The sequence below is a fragment of the Pseudophryne corroboree genome, chromosome 3 (assembly GCF_028390025.1).
Source record: "Pseudophryne corroboree isolate aPseCor3 chromosome 3, aPseCor3.hap2, whole genome shotgun sequence".
In the NCBI taxonomy this organism is placed as follows: Eukaryota; Metazoa; Chordata; class Amphibia; order Anura; family Myobatrachidae; genus Pseudophryne; species Pseudophryne corroboree.
The window spans coordinates 408,228,393-408,249,459 of record NC_086446.1 but is presented as its reverse complement, the minus strand read 5'-3'; the positions used below and the strand labels follow the sequence as shown (position 1 = coordinate 408,249,459).

The 21,067-nt window shown below is 48.6% G+C and overlaps 1 protein-coding gene across 2 annotated transcripts in view; it reads left to right on the top strand.

Annotated features, from left to right (window-relative positions):
- RBL1 (RB transcriptional corepressor like 1) overlaps positions 1-21,067 on the top strand; it is a 436,431-nt gene that overhangs the window by 142,729 nt on the left and 272,635 nt on the right. For both annotated transcript variants that reach the window (XM_063960185.1, XM_063960186.1), the window contains exon 6: positions 13,279-13,427. In XM_063960185.1, coding sequence (XP_063816255.1) covers positions 13,279-13,427 — 149 coding nt within the window. The remainder of the gene's footprint in view (positions 1-13,278; positions 13,428-21,067) is intronic.

Here is a 21,067-nt window from a genome sequence, read left to right as displayed (position 1 = left end):
TCTCCAGCCACTCCCCCGTTTTTCCCCAGAAACTGTAGCGTTTTTTCACACACTCCCATAAAACGGCCAGTTTCCGCCCAGAAACGCCCACTTCCTGTCAATCACATTACGATCATCAGAACGAAGAAAAAACCTTGTAATGCCGTGAGTAAAATACCTAACTGCATAGCAAATTTACTTGGCGCAGTTGCACTGCGGACATTGCGCATGCGCATTAGCGACTAATCGCTCCGTTGCGGGAAAAAAAATAACGAGCGAACAACTCGGAATGACCCCCATGGGCCTGAAATTAGGCTCTGTTAAGGTTCAGATTTCGGCCCTCTCGATTTTCTTTCAGAAGGAATTGGCTTCTCTTCCAGAAGTCCAGACGTTTGTAAAGGGAGTGCTGCACATCCAGCCCCCTTTTGTGCCTCCAGTGGCACCATGGGACCTGAACGTGGTGTTGCAGTTCCTAAAATCACACTGGTTTGAACCGTTTAACAAGGTTGAGTTGAAATTTCTTACTTGGAAGGTGGTCATGTTGTTGGCCTTGGCATCGGCAAGGCGAGTATCAGAATTGGCGGCTTTGTCACACAAAAGCCCCTACTTGATTTTTCATGTGGATCGAGCTGAATTGAGGACACGTCCGCAATTTTTGCCTAAGGTGGTTTCTTCATTCCATGTGAATCAACCTATTGTGGTGCCTGTGGCTACAAGGGACCTGGAGGATTCCAGATCCCTGGACGTAGTCAGGGCCTTAAAGATTTATGTAGCTAGGACGGCTAGAATTAGGAAACCAGAGGCTCTGTTTGTCCTGTATGCGGCCAATAAGATTGGCGCACCTGCTTCAAGGCAGACTATTGCTCGCTGGATCTGTAATACGATTCAGCAGGCTCACTCTACGGTTGGATTGCCGGTACCAAATTCGGTTAAGCCCCATTCCACTAGGAAGGTGGGCTCTTCTTGGGCGGCTGCCCGAGGCGCCTCGGCATTACAACTTTGCCGAGCGGCGACTTGGTCGGGGTCAAACACTTTTGCTAAATTCTACAAGTTTGATACCCTGGCTGATGAGGACCTAGCGTTTGCTCAGTCAGTGCTGTAGAGTCATACGCACTCCCCCGCCCGATTGGATGCTTTGGTATAAACCCCATGCTCCTTACGGAGTCCCCAGCATCCTCTAGGACGTAAGAGAAAATAAGATTTTAAACCTACCGGTAAATCTATTTCTCCTAGTCCGTAGAGGATGCTGGGCGCCCGTCCCAGTGCGGAAACTCTGCAAGACTTGTGTATAGTTGTTGATTACATAAGGGTTATGTTACAGTTGGAATCGGTCTTGGACCGTTGCTGTTTTTGTTCATACGGTTAACTGGTTATGTATGATCCAGGTTACATGGTATGATTGGTGTGGGCTGGTATGAATCTTGCCCTTGGATTGCTAAAATCCTGCCTTGTAGTGTCCATCTCCTCTGGGCACAGTTCTCTAACTGAGGTCTGGAGGAGGGGCATAGAGGGAGGAGCCAGTGCACACCCAAAGTCAAAGTTCTTTTAGGTGCCCTATCCTGCGGAGCCCGTCTATACCCCATGGTCCTTACGGAGTCCCCATCATCCTCTTCGGACTAGGAGAAATAGATTTACCGGTAGGTTTAATATCTTATTTTCCGACACTACGGGTGGCAAGAGCCCGTTTCTTCCAAGTGCCTCTCAAAAATCAAAGCCAAAGAAATTTCGGTCCTTTCGTACTCAAAGCATGGGTGGTGTCCAGTCCTTTCGAGCCTTCTCACGATTTCTACGCAGAGGTGCATACCGTGGTAGAGGCGCACAGGCACCTCGTAGACCGGCAGCCAAGCCTACCGATAAACCTGCCGCATGACTCTGGGAGCAATCAGGAGGGATCCTTGGTGGTGGGAGCACGATTACTACAGTTCAAAGACAAGTGGCTTCTGTCACATCCAGATCAAAGGGTGACAGGGGTCTTAACTCGGGGTTACATTTTGGACCTCGATGAACCTCCTCTCCCACGCGATCCCTTCAGAAGACAAGCACTCATTCAGGCTACTTACACACTTTTTCAGCAAGGAGTAATTTCTTCAGTTCCCAGGTCTCAAGAGGGTCAGGGATTTTACTCTAGTCTTTTTCTGGTAAACAAACCGGACGGTTCATTTCGTCCCATTTTAAACCTAAAATGCCTCAATCCTTATCTTTCCACTCACAAATTCAAGATGGAGTCGATACGTCGATCATCGCGGCCATGGAACCGGAGGAGTATTTGGCATCTATCGACATAAAAGACGCATACCTTCATATTCCAATTTGGTCAGATCATCAACAACTGTTGAGGTTCGCACTAGGCCCTTGGCATTTCCAGTTTCGAGCTATTCCTTTCGGTCTATCCACTGCCCCTCGGGTATTTACAAAAATATTGGGTCACGTGGTGGCCATCCTCAGGTGTCAGGGGGTCAACATTACTCCTTACCTGGACGATTTGTTGATAAAGGCTCCGTCACCGGACCTTCTTCAACAACATCTACAACACACCACGGACACTCTCCAATCCTTCGGATGGATTGTGAATTTCCGGAAGTCTTCCTTGATTCCCTCTCAGATGATTTTCCTAGGTCTCCTGTTCGACACGAGACGTCAGAAGGTTTTTCTTCCTCAGGACAGACTTCAGGATCTGCAATCCAGAGTCCGCTCCCTGATACAATTACCAAGGGTCTTGGTCCTCTGATGTATGCAGGTGTTGGGCAAGATGGTGGCGACGTTCGAAGCAGTACCATTTGCCAGATTCCATGCTCTGGCCCTTCAGGCTCAGATTCTGGGGTCTTGGGATCTAACGAGCCCACATCTGGACTTGCAATTGTGCCGGCTGTCGGTTTGGACTCGACAGTCTATCCATTGGTGGCTTCACAGTCCCAATTTGACCAGGGGGCACCGTTCACTGTTTGGTCTTGGATGATGGTCACCACGGACGCCAGCCTAGTCGCTTGGGGGGGCGGTGTTTCAATCTCAGCACTTCCAGGGTCTCTGGAACGATCAAGAATCGAGGTTACCGATCAACATTCTCGAGCTAAGAGCAATTCGTTATGCTCTACTTCAGGTACAAAACGAAGTCCAAGGTCGACCAGTGCGCATTCAATCGGACAACGCCACGGCGGTGGCCTACATAGACAAACAGGGCGGAACTTGCAGTTGGAGAGCCATGCAGGAGGTCGCCCATATCCTACAGTGGGCAGAACGGTGGGTTCCGACCATCTCCGCAATTCACATTCCAGGAGTGGACAACTGGGAAGCGGATTTCTTGAGCCGTCACGCGATTCATCCGGGAGAATGGGAACTTCATCAGGAGGTCTTTCTAGCCCTAGTGTCTATGTGGGGAACACCCGACATCGATCTCATGGCATCCCGTCTAAACCGAAAGCTACCTCAGTACGGATCGCGAACTCAGGACCCTCAAGCAACACTAATCGATGCATTAACAGCTCCGTGGCAATTTCGCCTGGGATGTGTTTCCACCAATTCCCTTGATACCACGTCTATTTCAACGTATCCGGAGAGAGGGTCTTCCGGTCATTCTTATAGCACCAAACTGGCCTCGTCGTCGGTGGTACACTCTTCTCCGCAGCATGGTGACCAAGGAACCGTTCCATCTGCCCCTGCAACCCGATCTCCTGCTACAAGGTTCTTGTCTCCGCCACGATTTAAATCGTCTGGCTTTGACGGCTTGGTTCTTGAATACAGCATTTTAAGAGCAAAAGGGTTATCTCGGTGTGTGGTGAAGACTGCTTCAGGCTAGGAAGCCGGTCACTTCTCGTATTTATCACAGAGTATGGGGTATTTACATTGCTTGGTGTGAAAAGCGGGGGTTGTCACCACAACTCTTTCGTTTACCTCGTCTATTGTCTTTCCTACAGGATGGTCTGACTAAAGGACTTCGTTTGTCTTCCCTTAAGGGGCAGGTTTCGGCATTGTCTGTTCTCTTTCAGAAAAGATTGGCTATTATTCCGGAGGTTCAAACGTTATTTCAAGGTGTGGTCAGGTTTCAGCCTCCTTTTGTTCCTCCGGTCCCACCGTGGGATTTAAATCTGGTTCTTCGGGCACTCCAGCAGCCGCTGGACTCTGTTGAGCTTCGCTATCTTACTCTAAAGGTGGTTTTTCTTTTGGCCATTGCTTCGGCCAGGCGTGTTTCCGAGTTAGCGGCGCTTTCTTGCAAACCGCCCTTGTTGGTCTTTCATGAAAAGAGTGGTCTTACGTACAAAGCCTTCCTTCTTGCCAAAGGTTGTGTCGGCTTTCCATATGAATCAGGACATAGTCCTTCCAGCATTTGTTCCAGAGTCTTCTGGACAGAATTGTCTTTTAGAGTTATTAGATGTTGTTCGAGCCTTACGAATTTATTTGTCCCGTACTAAGGATATTCGTCGTACGGATACCTTGTTGGTTTTGATCGCTGCTCCCAAGCGAGGCTGGCCAGCCTCTAAGCATACGGTGGCACGCTGGGTTACATCTGCTATTCGGCAGGCTTATATTTCTTCGGCGTTGCCTGTTCCTGACTCATTGAGGACTCATTCGACTAGGGCTGTGGGAGCTTCCTGGGCTGTTCACGGTGGTGTTTCTGTCGAGCAGCTGTGGAGGGCGGCGACCTGGTCGTCCGTGCATACCATTACTAAGTTTTACCGTTTTCATACTTTCGGTTTGGAGACTGCCTCTGTTGGGCGTCTTAGCTTGCTTTGGGAAATCCCATCAGTAAGTGTGCAGCGTCCCCCAGATGGATGAAAGAGAAAAGGGGATTTTTATTACTTACCATAAAATCTTTCTCTGATTCCATCTGGGGGGCGCTGCGATCCCTCCCGTAGTTTTGTCTGGAATTATTGGTTATGTTCTGTTCTGTCTCTTCCGGCTTTGCTAAACGTAAACTGAGGTGATCTGCTAGTCAGGCTGGAGATGGGAGGGGTTAGAGGGGGGAGGAGTTAGTTTCTGTAGGTTCTGTGCCAAACTCCCCATCCCACACACTCTAACCCATCAGTAAGTGCGCAGCGTCCCCCAGATGGAATCGGAGAGAGATTTTACGGTAAGTAACAAAAATCCCCTTTTTGTACTTACCAGATAAATCCTTTTCTTTGAATCCATATTGACACTGGACGCCCGCCCAGGGCAGTTTCACCTGTCTTGTGGTAAGTTCAGTTTATCTTATGGAACACATTATCACTTGCTTGTTTTGAATGTTTAGGTGATTATCTGTTGTCGTTTCAGTTTTCTAGTTGTGCGGTATCTTATAATATTATATGTAATTCTCTATTGTTCATCCACTCTGTCGCTCCTGTTCGGCTCATCAAAAAACACTGAGGCATCTTGGGAGTATGGAGGGGGGAGAGGGTTACTAATTTAAATATTTAAATGTGCCTATCCCGGCTAACGCCCCGTCCATATCCCAAGAGTACTTCAGTGACCCCTATGGATTCAAAGAAAAGGATTTATCTGGTAAGTACCAAAATCCAATTTTTTTTCTGTACTCTTGGCCTGTACTTTGACACATAAGTTTCTAGCAGGCAATAAAGGGAGGCGCTTCTGCTGGTAAATTTAAAGTAACCAAGCTCCATATCACCGTACTTTTATACACCTGGAAACCCCAATGGGCTACACAAAAAAAGAATTTAACAAAAGAAAAACATTTCACATTTTACCATGACATGATCTTTTTACCTCTTTCGTCATGGCTTCTTTGTCAAAAAAAACAGCCTACATTAGGTTTTGGAATACTAGTCTGGACTGATCGGACTCATCAAATGATTTCATGGTGCATCATGCCAATCAGATCATATGTAAGTGATGGTCACTCTATACTACTAGGACATTATTTTCAGAGTCTCCAATTTATTAACAAAATGACTAGCAGACACTTGACAATTAAAATGCATTGAGGTACTATTGTTTAAGATTCATATAACACTTGTAACTACCAGTTCAGCTTACACAGTTTTGCAATGTAAGTGTAAAATTCCTGTATGCAGTCACCATGTCTCACACAAGTTTAACACGATGGTTGCATTAGTTAGGACACTATCTGCCTGATTTGAAAATGATGTGCGACACATGAGTTCTGCATAACCGTAGACTAAAGCAGTGATGCAAAAGTCAGATCTGTGTGATGGCTACAATAAGAAACTATTGTAGGTGCTTGTTAGCTGAAATGGCTTCAACCCTTGCTGACACTGGATGATGGCACTTGCATGTAGAAACAGATGACTCTTGCTGACTTCTCTGATTCTCAGACCTCCATTGTGCTACCCACAGGGCTTTTTTTGTTTTGATTCATGATTTTGAAAGGCACCTGTATTAACACCCTAAGCTCCCCTGGTCTCCCTTATTGTGCCAAATAGAGAACATTTGATTCCGAACAGTAAGGCAACATCTCCCAACTAGTAACGGTCTACAAACTAAGCCTTGGGGAGAGAGAAAGTGGATGGATATAAAGTACCAACCAACCAGCTGCTTTTTCAGAAACAAGGTGGTAACCAATTACCAAAGAGTGTTTCGCGGAACAAAAAATGTGCTGCTATCGTGAATCTTGTTGATGCTCATTATCTGGCTATCCAATTAGTATTTTTTTTGTTTGTTTGTTTTTTTACAAGAAAAGCAACCCATTTTCGCATGGAAACACCACAGGACCCATGTGTTTTCGCAACCACGAAAACTGGTTATTAGGAATTTTATTCTCCTGCCTTTGGAAGGTGGAATAAAATCCCAGATAACGGTCCGTTTTCGGGCCTAATTGGTTAGCCCTGGGGGGGAGGGGTGGTGCGTTAATTAATGGCAGTAAATGACCTCAGCTAATGGGATACTGCCTACATGGCAGTTAGTAGCTGGTTGGCAGGGATTTTTATCTCCTTCCACTTGATCTCTCTCCTAGGCTTAGTACTGTACATAGATCCCTAACAGCATCTTGATAAGTGGGAGTTAGGCCCTGCCTGTTTACCATTCAGTGCTGGCAACCAAGCTTTCTTACTTCTCAGTAAATTGGTTAGTAAGCAGACCTGTCATCTGACCAGCAACTGCTCTGTGGCCGCTGGACTCTATCTCACTCTTTGTCGGCTGTCAGAATCCTGACCGTGATATCCCGCCACTGTAGAGTGGTAGCCTGTGGGCGGGCTCACCCACAGGCTAACCCTCCCCTTAGCGCCTGAACCTAAACATTCCCCCTCACCTACCCCCCGTGCATAAAACTAACTATGCGCCCCACGCCCCCTACCCCTGCGCAGCTTACCACTTCTTTGCATGATTGTTTAGGTTTCTGCCACCAGGCTTGTGACCCTATTCAGGGTGCATGTGTCGACATTCACTAACACTAACTAAAAATAAAAAAAAAAGTTTGTGGGGACGTAAAATGCTGTTATATGTAGTGAGCTCTTACTGAAACCATACATTTCTCTGACGTCCTAGTGGATGCTGGGACTCCGTCAGGACCATGGGGATTAGCGGCTCTGCAGGAGACAGGGCACAAAAATAAAAGCTTTAGGACTAGGTGGTGTGCACTGGCTCCTCCCCCTATGACCCTCCTCCAAGCCTCAGTTAGGTTTTTGTGCCCGTCCGAGCAGGGTGCAATCTAGGTGGCTCTCCTAAAGAGCTGCTTAGAAAAAGTTATTAGGTTTTTTATTTTCAGTGAGTCCTGCTGGCAACAGGCTCACTGCAACGAGGGACTTAGGGGAGAAGAAGTGAACTCACCTGCGTGCAGGATGGATTGGCTTCTTAGGCTACTGGACACCATTAGCTCCAGAGGGATCGAACACAGGCCCAGCCATGGAGTCCGGTCCCGGAGCCGCGCCGCCGACCCCCTTGCAGATGCCGAAAAGTGAAGAGGCCCAGAAACCGGCGGCAGAAGACTTTTCAGTCTTCATGAGGTAGCGCACAGCACTGCAGCTGTGCGCCATTGTTGTCAGCACACTTCACACCAGCGGTCACTGAGGGTGCAGGGCGCTGGGGGGGGGCGCCCTGGGCAGCAATGATAATACCTTGTTCTGGCTAAAAATACATCACATATAGCCCCTGGGGCTATATGGATGTATTTAACCCCTGCCAGGTCTCACAAACACCGGGAGAAGAGCCCGCCGAAATAGGGGGCGGGGCCTATCTCCTCAGCACACAGCGCCATTTTCCTGCACAGCTCCGCTGCGAGGAAGGCTCCCAGGACTCTCCCCTGCACTGCACTACAGAAACAGGGTAAAAAAAACAGAGAGGGGGGGCACTTTTTTGGCGATATTGATATATTAAGCTGCTATAAAGGAAACAACACTTCTGTAGGGTTGTTCCTATATATTTATAGCGCTTGGGTGTGTGCTGGCAAACTCTCCCTCTGTCTCCCCAAAGGGCTAGTGGGGTCCTGTCTTCGATAAGAGCATTCCCTGTGTGTCTGCTGTGTGTCGGTACGTGTGTGTCGACATGTATGAGGACGATGTTGGTGTGGAGGCGGAGCAATTGCCGGTAATGGTGATGTCACCCCCTAGGGAGTCGACACAGGAATGGATGGCTTTGTTTATGGAATTACGTGATAATGTCAGCACGTTACAAAAATCAGTTGACGACATGAGACGGCCGGCAAACCAGTTAGTACCTGTCCAGGCGTCTCAGACACCGTCAGGGGCTGTAAAACGCCCTTTACCTCAGTCGGTCGACACAGACCCAGACACGGACACCGAATCTAGTGTCGACGGTGAAGAAACAAACGTATTTTCCAGTAGGGCCACACGTTATATGATCACGGCAATGAAGGAGGCTTTGCATATCTCTGATACTGCAAGTACCACAAAAAGGGGTATTATGTGGGGTCTGAAAAAACTACCTGTAGTTTTTCCTGAATCAGAGGAATTGAATGAGTGTGTGATGAAGCGTGGGTTAACCCCGATAGAAAACTGCTAATTTCAAAGAAGTTATTGGCATTATATCCTTTCCCGCCAGAGGTTAGGGCGCGCTGGGAAACACCCCCTAGGGTGGATAAGGCACTCACACGCTTATCAAAACAAGTGGCGTTACCGTCTCCTGAAACGGCCGCCCTCAAGGATCCAGCTGATAGGAGGCTGGAAACTACCCTGAAAAGTATATACACTCATACTGGTGTTATACTGCGACCAGCCATCGCCTCAGCATGGATGTGCAGTGCTGGGGTGGTTTGGTCGGATTCCCTGACTGAAAATATTGATACCCTGGATAGGGACAGTATTTTATTGACTATAGAGCAATTAAAGGATGCTTTTCTTTATATGTGAGATGCTCAGAGGGATATTTGCACTCTGGCATCGAGAGTAAGTGCGATGTCCATATCTGCCAGAAGAAGTTTATGGACGCGACAGTGGTCAGGTGAGGCGGATTCCAAACGGCATATGGAAGTATTGCCGTATAAAGGGGAGGAATTATTTGGGGTCGGTCTATCGGATTTGGTGGCCACGGCAACAGCCGGGAAATCCACCTTTTTACCTCAGGTCCCCTCCCAACAGAAAAAGACACAGTCTTTTCAGCCGCAGTCCTTTCGTTCCTATAAGAACAAGCGGGCAAAAGGACAGTCATATCTGCCCCGAGGCAAAGGAAAGGGTAAGAGAGTGCACCAAGCAGCTCCCTCCCAGGAGCAGAAGCCCTCCCCGGCTTCTGCAAAGCCCTCAGCATGACGTTGGGGCTTTACAAGCGGACTCAGGGGCGGTGGGGGGTCGACTCAAGAATTTCAGCGCACAGTGGGCTCACTCACAGGTGGACCCCTGGATCCTACAGGTAGTATCTCAGGGTTACAGGTTGGAATTCGAGAAGTCTCCCCCTCGCCGGTTCCTAAAGTCTGCTCTGCCAACGTCTCCCTCAGACAGGGCGATGGTATTGGAAGCCATTCACAAGCTGTATTCTCAGCAGGTGATAGTCAAGGTACCCCTCCTACAACAGGGAAAGGGGTATTATTCCACACTATTTGTGGTACTGAAGCCGGACGGCTCGGTAAGACCTATTCTAAATCTGAAATCTTTGAACCTGTACATACAAAAATTCAAGTTCAAGATGGAGTCACTCAGAGCAGTGATAGCGAATCTGGAAGAAGGGGACTTTATGGTGTCCCTGGACATCAAGGATGCTTACCTGCATGTCCCAATTTGCCCTTCACATCAAGGGTACCTCAGGTTCGTGGTGCAAAACTGTCATTATCAGTTTCAGACGCTGCCGTTTGGATTGTCCACGGCACCTCGGGTCTTTACCAAGGTAATGGCCGAAATGATGTTTCTTCTGCGAAGAAAAGGCGTATTAATTATCCCTTACTTGGACGATCTCCTGATAAGGGCAAGGTCCAGAGAACAGCTGGAGGACGTAGTAGCACTAACCCAAGTAGTGCTGCAACAGCACGGGTGGATTCTGAATTTTCCAAAATCTCAATTGACCCCGACGACACGTCTGCTGTTCCTGGGAATGATTCTGGACACGGTTCAGAAAAAGGTGTTTCTTCCGGAGGAGAAAGCCAGGGAGTTATCCGAACTTGTCAGGAACCTCCTAAAACCAGGAAAAGTGTCTGTGCATCAATGCACAAGAGTCCTGGGAAAAATGGTGGCTTCTTACGAAGCGATTCCATTCGGCAGATTCCACGCACGAACTTTTCAGTGGGATCTGCTGGACAAATGGTCCGGATTGCATCTGCAGATGCATCAGCGGATAACTTTGTCTCCACGGACAAGGGTGTCTCTTCTGTGGTGGTTGCAGAGTGCTCATCTGTTAGAGGGCCGCAGATTCGGCATACAGGACTGGGTCCTGGTGACCACGGATGCCAGTCTGAGAGGCTGGGGAGCGGTCACACAGGGAAAAAACTTCCAGGGAGTGTGGTCAAGCCTGGAGATGTCTCTTCACATAAATATTTTGGAGCTAAGAGCGATTTACAATGCTCTAAGCCTGGCAAAACCCCTGCTTCAGGGTCAGCCGGTGTTGATCCAGTCAGACAACATCACGGCAGTCGCCCACGTAAACAGACAGGGCGGCACAAGAAGCAGGAGGGCAATGGCAGAAGCTGCAAGGATTCTTCGCTGGGCGGAAGATCATGTGATAGCACTGTCAGCAGTGTTCATTCCGGGAGTGGACAACTGGGAAGCGGACTTCCTCAGCAGACACGATCTACACCCGGGAGAGTGGGGACTTCATCCAGAAGTCTTCCACATGATTGTAAACCGTTGGGAAAAACCAAAGGTGGACATGATGGCGTCCCGCCTAAACAAAAAATTGGACAGGTATTGCGCCAGGTCAAGGGACCCTCAGGCAATAGCTGTGGACGCTCTGGTAACACCGTGGGTGTATCAGTCAGTGTATGTGTTCCCTCCTCTTCCTCTCATACCAAAAACACTGAGAATTATAAGACGGAGGGGAGTAAGAACTATACTCGTGGCTCCGGATTGGCCAAGAAGGACTTGGTACCCGGAACTTCAAGAGATGCTCACGGATGACCCGTGGCCTCTACCTCTAAGAAGGGACCTGCTCCAGCAAGGACCCTGTCTATTCCAAGACTTACCGCGGCTGCGTTTGACGGCAGGGCGGTTGAACGCCGGATCCTGAAGGAAAAAGGCATTCCGGATGAAGTCATCCCTACCCTGATCAAGCCAGGAAGGATGTAACCGCAAAGCATTATCACCGCATTTGGCGAAAATATGTTGCGTGGTGCGAGGCCAGTAAGGCCCCGATGGAGGAATTTCAACTAGGTCGATTCCTGCATTTCCTGTAAACAGGAGTGTCTATGGGCCTAAAATTGGGGTCCATTAAGGTTCAAATTTCGGCCCTGTCAATTTTCTTCCAGAAAGAACTAGCTTCAGTTCCTGAAGTTCAGACGTTTGTAAAAGGGGTACTGCATATACAGCCTCCTTTTGTGCCTCCAGTGGCACTTTGGGATCTCAATGTAGTTTTGGGGTTCCTAAAGTCACATTGGTTTGAACCACTTGAATCTGTGGAGTTAAAATATCTCACATGGAAAGTGGTCATGTTGTTGGCCCTGGCCTCGGCCAGGCGCGTGTCAGAATTGGCGGGCTTTATCCTGTAAAAGCCCTTATCTGATCTTCCATTCAGACAGGGCGGAATTGAGGACTCGTCCTCATTTTCTCCCTAAGGTGGTTTCAGTGTTTCATCTGAACCAACCTATTGTGGTACCTGCGGCTACTAGTGACTTGGAGGACTCCCAAGTTGTTGGACGTAGTCAGGGCCTTGAAAATATGTTTCCAGGATGGCTGGAGTCAGAAAATCTGACTCGCTGTTTATCCTGTATGCACCCAACAAGCTGGGTGCTCCTGCTTCTAAGCAGACTATTGCTCGTTGGATTTGTAATACAATTCAGCTTGCACATTCTGTGGCAGGCCTGCCACAGCCAAAATCTGTAAAAGCCCATTCCACAAGGAAGGTGGGCTCATCTTGGGCGGCTGCCCGAGGGGTCTCGGCTTTACTACTTTGCCGAGCAGCTACTTGGTCAGGGGAAAACACGTTTGCTAAATTCTACAAATTTGATACCCTGGCTGAGGAGGACCTGGAGTTCTCTCATTCGGTGCTGCAGAGTCATCCGCACTCTCCCGCCCGTTTGGGAGCTTTGGTATAATCCCCATGGTCCTTACGGAGTTCCCAGCATCCACTAGGACGTCGGAGAAAATAAGAATTTACTTACCGATAATTCTATTTCTCGTAGTCCGTAGTGGATGCTGGGCGCCCATCCCAAGTGCGGATTGTCTGCAATACTTGTACATAGTTATTGTTAACTAAATCGGGTTATTGTTGTGAGCCATCTATCCAGAGGCTCCTCTGTTATCATGCTGTTAACTGGGTTCAGATCACAAGTTGTACGGTGTGATTGGTGTGGCTGGTATGAGTCTTACCTGGGATTCATAAATCCTTCCTTATTGTGTACGCTCGTCCGGGCACAGTATCCTAACTGAGGCTTGGAGGAGGGTCATGGGGGGAGGAGCCAGTGCACACCAGGTAGTCCTAAAGCTTTACTTTTGTGCCCAGTCTCCTGCGGAGCCGCTATTCCCCATGGTCCTTATGGAGTTCCCAGCATCCACTACGGACTACGAGAAATAGAATTATCGGTAAGTAAATTCTTATTTTGTCATCCTTCCTGATCTGTTATTTAATGGCTGTTGGTCGGCATTCTCTAGTTCCTTGGCTGCTTGTAGGCAGTGGTCTGAAGAAGTTTTTCGTGCCCTTCAGCAACACCTTTTATTTGTTTTAACTATTTTTTTTTTTTTTTTTTGCATACATTTCAGAAAGGAAAACATTGTACATACTAAAAATGTTCTTCTCTAAAACTCTTGTGTAAAACAGCAAAGCTACATGCTTCAGATGACTGTGATGAGGATCTCCCTTGCATTATCAGTTCACTGTGTGACTATTACGATGGACTTACAGTGGAAGCCAAAGGAATTAAAGAGCATTACTTCAAACCCTACATCTCCAAGCTGTATGATAAAAAGGTATTTTGTCTCAGAGACTTAGGAAATAAAAAATCTGTCACTTTTAACAGTTAAGGTACTCCTTAACTGTGTGTGTGTATATATGTATGATGAAGTCAGAGTGACGAAACGCATTGGGTGTGCCCCATATGACTCTCCACATAAAGATGAGCAGCATTCTCTTATCTCAGAGTTTTTTATTCATATTTATCTGTTTTGTGGGGGTTTTTTTTTTAATGGTACTAGCCGATTCTTACTTAGTATTTGTGAGTACTTTTACCCTCTGTTTAGTCTATTTTTCTCTAACGTCCTAGTGGATGCTGGGGACTCCGTAAGGACCATGGGGAATAGACGGGCTCCGCTGGAGACTGGGCACTCTAAAGAAAGATTCAGTACTATCTGGTGTGCACTGGCTCCTCCCTCTATGCCCCTCCTCCAGACCTCAGTTAGAATCTGTGCCCGGCCAGAGCTGGGTGCTCCTAGTGGGCTCTCCTGAGCTTGCTAGAAAAGAAAGTATTTTGTCAGGTTTTTTATTTTCAGAGAGCTTCTGCTGGCAACAGACTCTCTGCTACGTGGGACTGAGGGGAGAGAAGCAAACTTACTCAGTGCAGCTAGGTTGCGCTTCTTAGGCTACTGGACACCATTAGCTCCAGAGGGATCGAACACAGGTACCTAACCTTGATCGTCCGTTCCCGGAGCCGCGCCGCCGTCCCCCTCGCAGAGACAGAAGAACTGAAGCAGCAGAAGCAAGAAGACATCGAAAGCGGCGGCAGAAGACTCCACTTAAGGTAGCGCACAGCACTGCAGCTGTGCGCCATTGCTCCCACAGCACACCGCACACTCCGGTCACTGTAGGGGACTGTATATATGCCCGAGCCCCCGCCATGTTTTACACATGAAAGCGGGACAGAAGCCCGCCGCTAAAGGGGCGGGGCCTTCTTCCTCAGCACTAACCAGCGCCATTTCTCTTCACAGCTCCGCTGGAAGCAGCTCCCCAGGCTCTCCCCTGCACTATCCAGGTACAAGAAGGGAAAAAAGAGAGGGGGGGCACATAAATTTAGGCGCAAAAACGTTATAATCGGCAGCTTACTGGGTGGACACTAATTACAGTGTAAATCCCTGAGTTATATAGCGCTGTGGTGTGTGCTGGCATACTCTCTCTCTGTCTCCCCAAAAGCCTTTGTGGGACCCTGTCCTCAGTCAGAGCATTCCCTGTGTGTGTGCAGTGTGTCGGTACGTCAGTGTCGACATGTTTGATGAGGAGGGTTACGTGGAGGCGGAACAAGTGCAGATGAATGTGGTGTCGCAGCCGTCGGGGCCGACACCGGATTGGATGGATATGTGTAAGGTCTTAAATGATAATGTAAGCTCCTTACATAGAAGATTGGATAAGGCTGAAGCCTTGGGACAGTCAGGGTCTCAACCCATGTCTGCTCCTGCAGCTCAGAGGCCGTCAGGGTCTCATAAGCGCCCACTATCTCAGCTGGTTGACACAGATGTCGACACGGAGTCTGACTCCAGTGTCGATGATGATGAGGCAAAATTACAGCCTAAAATGACCAAGGCCATCCGCTACATGATTATTGCAATGAAGGAGGTATTGCACATTGTAGAGGAAAACCCTGTCCCTGACAAGAGGGTTTATATATTTGGGGAGAAAAGACAAGAAGTGACTTTTCCCCCTTCACATGAGTTAAATGAATTATGTGAAGAAGCGTGGGGTTCCCCTGATAAGAGAGTGGTGATTTCCAAAAAGCTACTGATGGCGTATCCTTTCCCGCCAACGGACAGGTTACGCTGGGAATCCTCCCCTAGGGTAGACAAAGCGCTGACACGCTTATCTAAGAAGGTGGCCCTGCCGTCACAGGATACGGCCGCCCTAAAGGATCCTGCTGGTAGGAAGCAGGAAGGTATCCTGAAGTCTGTTTATACACATTCTGGTACTCTACTGAGGCCAGCCATTGCTTCGGCCTGGATGTGTAGTGCTGTAGCAGCATGGACAGATACTCTGTCTGAGGAGATAGATACCCTGGACAGGGAGACTATTTTACTGACCCTAGGGCATATCAAAGACGCCGTCCTATATATGCGGGATACCCAGAGGGACATTTGCCTGCTGGGCTCGAGAATAAATGCAATGTCCATTTCTGCCAGAAGGGTCTTATGGACTCGGCAATGGACAGGGCATGCCGACTCTAAAAAACACATGGAGGTTTTGCCTTACAAGGGTGAGGAATTATTTGGGGACGGTCTTTCGGACCTTGTGGCCACAGCTGGGAAGTCAAATTTCTTGCCTTACGTTCCCTCACAGCCAAATGAAAGCACCGTATTACCAAATGCAGTCCTTTCGTTCTCAAAAAAAGCAAGAAAGTCAGAGGTGCATCTTTTCTTGCCAGGGGCAGGGGTAGAGGAAAGAAGCTGCACCAGGCAGCTAGTTCCCAGGAACAAAAGTCCTCCCCGGCTTCCACTAAATCCACCGCATGACGCTGGGGCTCCACGACTGGAGCCAGGAGTGGTGGGGGCGCGTCTCAGAAATTTCAGCCACCAGCGGGTTCGCTCACGGGTGGATCCTTGGGCTATACAAGTTGTGTCTCAAGGATACAAGCTGGAATTCGAAGTGACGCCCCCTCACCGTTTCCTAAAGTCGGCCTTGCCAGCTTCCCCCATGGAAAGGGAGGTAGTGCTGGCGGCAATTCACAAGCTGTACATCCAGCAGGTGATAATAGAGGTTCCCCTCCTTCAACAAAGAAGGGGTTACTATTCCACGATGTTTGTGGTACCGAAACCGGACGGATCGGTAAGGCCCATCTTGAGTTTAAAATCCCTGAACATTTATCTGAAGAAATTCAAGTTCAAAATGGAATCGCTCAGAGCGGTCATTGCAAGCCTGGAGGAGGGGGATTCTATGGTTTCTCTGGACATCAAGGATGCTTACTTGCATGTCCCCATTTATCCACCTCATCAGGAGTACCTCAGGTTTGTGGTACAGGACTGTCATTACCAATTCCAGACGCTGCCGTTTGGCCTGTCCACGGCACCGAGAATATTTACCAAGGTGATGGCGGAAATGATGGTGCTCCTTCGGAAGCAAGGAGTTACAATTATCCCATACTTGGACGAACTCCTCATAAAGGCGAGGTCCAGGGAGCAGTGGCTGATCGACGTAGCACACTCTCAGGAAGTGTTGCGTCAGCACGGCTGGATTCCGAATATTCCAAAGTCGCAGCTGATTCCTACGACGCGTCTGCCCTTCTTGGGCATGATTCTGGACACAGACCAGAAGGAAGGTGTTTCTCCCGGAGGAAAAGGCTCAGGAGCTCGTGACTCTGGTCAGAGACCTACTAAAACCAAAACGGGTATCTGTGCATCACTGCACGCGAGTCCTGGGAAAGATGGTGGCGTCATACGAAGCCATTCCCTTCGGCAGGTTCCATGCGAGGATCTTTCAGTGGGATCTGCTGGACAAATGGTCCGGATCGCATCTTCAGATGCATCGGCTGATCACCCTGTCTCCCAGGGTCAGGGTGTCTCTTCTGTGGTGGCTGCAGAGTGCCACCCGGGAGAGTGGGGACTTCATCAAGAAGTCTTCAAGCAGATTGCAAATCGGTGGGAACTGCCACAGGTGGACATGATGGCGTCCCGCCTCAACAAAAAGCTAAACAGGTATTGCGCCAGGTCAAGGGACCCTCAGGCGATAGCTGTGGACGCACTGGTAACACCGTGGGTGTTCCAGTCGGTCTATGTGTTTCCTCCTCTTCCTCTCATACCCAAGGTACTGAGAATCGTAAGAAAAAGAAGAGTGAAAACAATACTCATTGTTCCGGACTGGCCAAGAAGAACTTGGTACCCGGAACTGCAAGAAATGCTCACAGAGGAACCATGGCCTCTGCCTCTCAGACAGGACCTGTTGCAACAGGGGCCCTGTCTGTTCCAAGACTTACCGCGGCTGCGTTTGACGGCATGGCGTTTGAACGCCGGATCCTAGCAGAAAAGGGCATTCCGGATGAAGTTATTCCTACGCTGATAAAGGCTAGGAAGGACGTGACAGCAAAGCATTATCACCGTATATGGCGAAAATATGTTGCTTGGTGTGAGGCCAGGAAGGCCCCTACAGAGGAATTCCAGCTGGGTCGATTCCTGCACTTCCTACAGTCAGGTGTGACTATGGGCCTAAAATTAGGGTCCATAAAGGTCCAGATTTCGGCCCTATCCATCTTCTTTCAAAAAGAACTGGCTTCACTGCCTGAGGTTCAGACGTTTTTTAAGGGAGTGCTGCATATTTAGCCCCCTTTTGTGGCACCTCGGGATCTTAACGTGGTGTTGGGTTTCCTGAAATCCCACTGGTTTGAGCCACTTAAGACCGTGGAACTAAAGTATCTCACGTGGAAAGTGGTCATGCTGTTGGCTTTAGCTTCAGCTAGACGTTTGTCAGAATTGGCGGCTTTGTCATGTAAAAGCCCCTATCTGGTTTTCCATATGGACAGGGCAGAATTGCGGACTCGTCCGCAGTTTCAGCCAAAGGTGGTGTCATCTTTTCATTTGAACCAACCTATTGTGGTGCCTGCGGCTACTCGAGACTTGGAGGACTCCAAGTTGCTGGACGTAGTCCGGGCTTTGAAGATTTATGTAACCAGAACGGCTGGAGTCAGAATGACTGTATGCATCCAACAAGCTGGTTGCTCCTGCTTTAAAGCAAACTATTGCTCGCGGGATCTGTAACACGATTCAGCAGGCTCATTCTGCGGCCGGATTGCCGCAGACGAAATCCGTGAAAGCCCATTCCACAAGGAAAGTGGGCTCTTCTTGGGCAGCTGCCCGAGGGGTCTCGGTATTACAGCTTTGCCGAGCTGCTACTTGGTCGGGTTCAAACACTTTTGCAAAATTCTACAGGTTTGATACCCTGGCTGAGGAGGACCTGGTGTTTGCCCATTCGGTGCTGCAGAGTCATCCGCACTCTCCCGCCCGTTTGGGAGCTTTGGTATAATCCCCATGGTCCTTACGGAGTCCCCAGCATCCACTAGGACGTTAGAGAAAATAAGAATTTACTCACCGGTAATTCTATTTCTCGTAGTTCGTAGTGGATGCTGGGCACCCGTCCCAAGTGCGGACTTTCTGCAATACGTGTATATAGTTATTGCTTAACAAAGGGTTATGGATATGTGGCATCGGTTGAGTGATGCTCAGTTGTTGTTCATACTGTTAACTGGGTAAGTTTATCACAAGTTGCACAGTGTGATTGGTGTGGCTGGTATGAGTCTTACCCTGGATTCCAAAATCCTTTCCTTGTAATGTCAGCTCTTCCGGGCACAGTTTCCTTAACTGAGGTCTGGAGGAGGGGCATAGAGGGAGGAGCCAGTGCACACCAGATAGTTCTGAATCTTTCTTTAGAGTGCCCAGTCTCCTGCGGAGCCAGTCTATTCCCCATGGTCCTTACGGAGTCCCCAGCATCCACTACGGACTACGAGAAATAGAATTACCGGTGAGTAAATTCTTATTTTAAACTTTATATAAAATAAATGTACTATTTGTGGAGGGTTGTGTAAAAGAAAAACAGAATTTGGGGTTGGGGGATAAATGCACCTGAGCAGACATTCCCCTTTATCTTTCATCCTCTTTGGGAACATTACTGACCTTGACTCTGGTGCTGGTGTAGGTACTAAATGTAAACTGCAAGCTTGTTTGTATTCTGGCTCCTTCGATCTATACCTCTCCACTAATCTATTGGAGCATCTTCTTTTCTCTTACGTCCTAGAGGATGCTGGGGACTCCGTAAGGACCATGGGGTATAGTCAGGTTCCGCAGGAGATAGGGCACCTAAAAAGAACTTTGACTATGGGGTTTGCACTGGCTCCTCCCTCTATGCCCCTCCTCCAGACCTTAGTTAGATCTTGTGCCCAGAGGAGAATGGGTGCACTGGCGAGAGCTCTCCAGAGTTTTCTGTGGTAACAGAATTTTGTTAGGTTTTTTATTTTCAGGGAGTCCTGTTGGCAACAGGCTCCCTGCATCGTGGGACAGAGGAGAGAGAAGCAGAGCTGGCTTGTCAAGTTAGGCACTGCTTCTAATGCTACTGGACACCATTAGCTCCAGAGGGAGTCGGAACACAGGTCTCACCTGGGGTTCGTCCCGGAGCCGCGCCACCGTCCTCCTCACAGATGCCGAAGATAGAAGCCGGATAGAGAAGGCAGAAGACATCAGATCTTCATGAGGTACCGCTGCGCGCCATTGCTCCCAGTCGCTCTCTCTCTCTCTCTCACTCACACACACACACACACACACACACACACACGCACACACACGCACACACACACACACACACACACACACCAGCACTGAAGGGTGCAGGGGGGGTGCGCCCTGGGCAGCAATAAACTTCACATTTTGGCACAAATACAGTTGGATTAGACTGCGGAGGCAGTAAATCTATTATCCCCCGCCATTTTATTGAAAAATCACTGGGACCGAAGCCCGCCGTCGGGTGGGCGGGGCTTGATCCTCAGCACTAACCAGCGCCATTTTCTCCACAGAAGCTGCATGAGGAAAACGCTGGCTCCCTAGTCTCTCCCCTGCTGAACTCACAGGCTGGAAAAAAGAGGAGGGGGGTACATTAGCGACGCAGTGAGTGAGAATTGGAAATATATATATATATATATATATATATATATATATATATATATATATATATTAAAAACGCAATCTGGACATATTTTTTCCAGTGTTTTTAAGCGCTGGTGTGTGCTGGCATACTCTCTCTGTCTCTCCTTAGGACCTGGTTGGGGTTTTGTCCCCTTATAGGTTAATCCCTGTGTGTGTGTGTGGGGTGTGTGTGTCGGCATGTCTGAGGCGGAAGGCTTCTCCAAGGAGGAGGTGGAGCAAATGAGTGGTGTGTCCCCGTCGGTTGTGCCGACTCCAGATTGGATGGACATGTGGTATATGTCGAATGCAAGTGTGGCATCTTTACATAAAAGGCTTGATAAGGCTGATTTAGGGGGGACATCAGGGGGTCAATCCTCAGATTGGACTGTCTCACAGGGCCCGTCGGGGTCTCAAAAGCGTCCCTTAACACAAGACACTACTACCGACACGGATTCTGATTCCAGTGTCGACTATGACGAAGTATAATTGCACCCTAGGGTGACTAAAACCATTCAGTGTATGATTGTGGCAATAAGGGATGTGTTGCATATTGTGGATGAACCCTCGGTCCCCGACACAAGGGTACACATGTTTAAGGAAAAGAAACAGATTATTAACTTTCCCACATCTCATGAATTAAATGAATTCTTTGGAAAAGCTTGGGAGTATCCGGATAAGAGACCGCAGATCCCCAAAAGAATTTATATGGCATACCCTTTCCCTAAGCAGGACAGGGAGATTTGGGAATCATCCCCCACTGGACGCGCTTGTCAAAGAAAGTGGCGCTACCGTCTCCTGACACAGCGGCCCTTAAGGACCCTGCAGATCGCAGGCAAAAACTACCTTAAAGTGTATTTATTCTCATACGGGTGCTGTGCTAAGACCGACAATTGCGTCGGCATGGGTGTGTAGCGCTATTGCAGCTTGGACAGATGAGCTGATAGATCAATTTGATACTATGGATAAGGATACTATATTCCGAACTCTAGCCCATATTAAAGACGCAGTCTTATTTATGAGGGATGCTC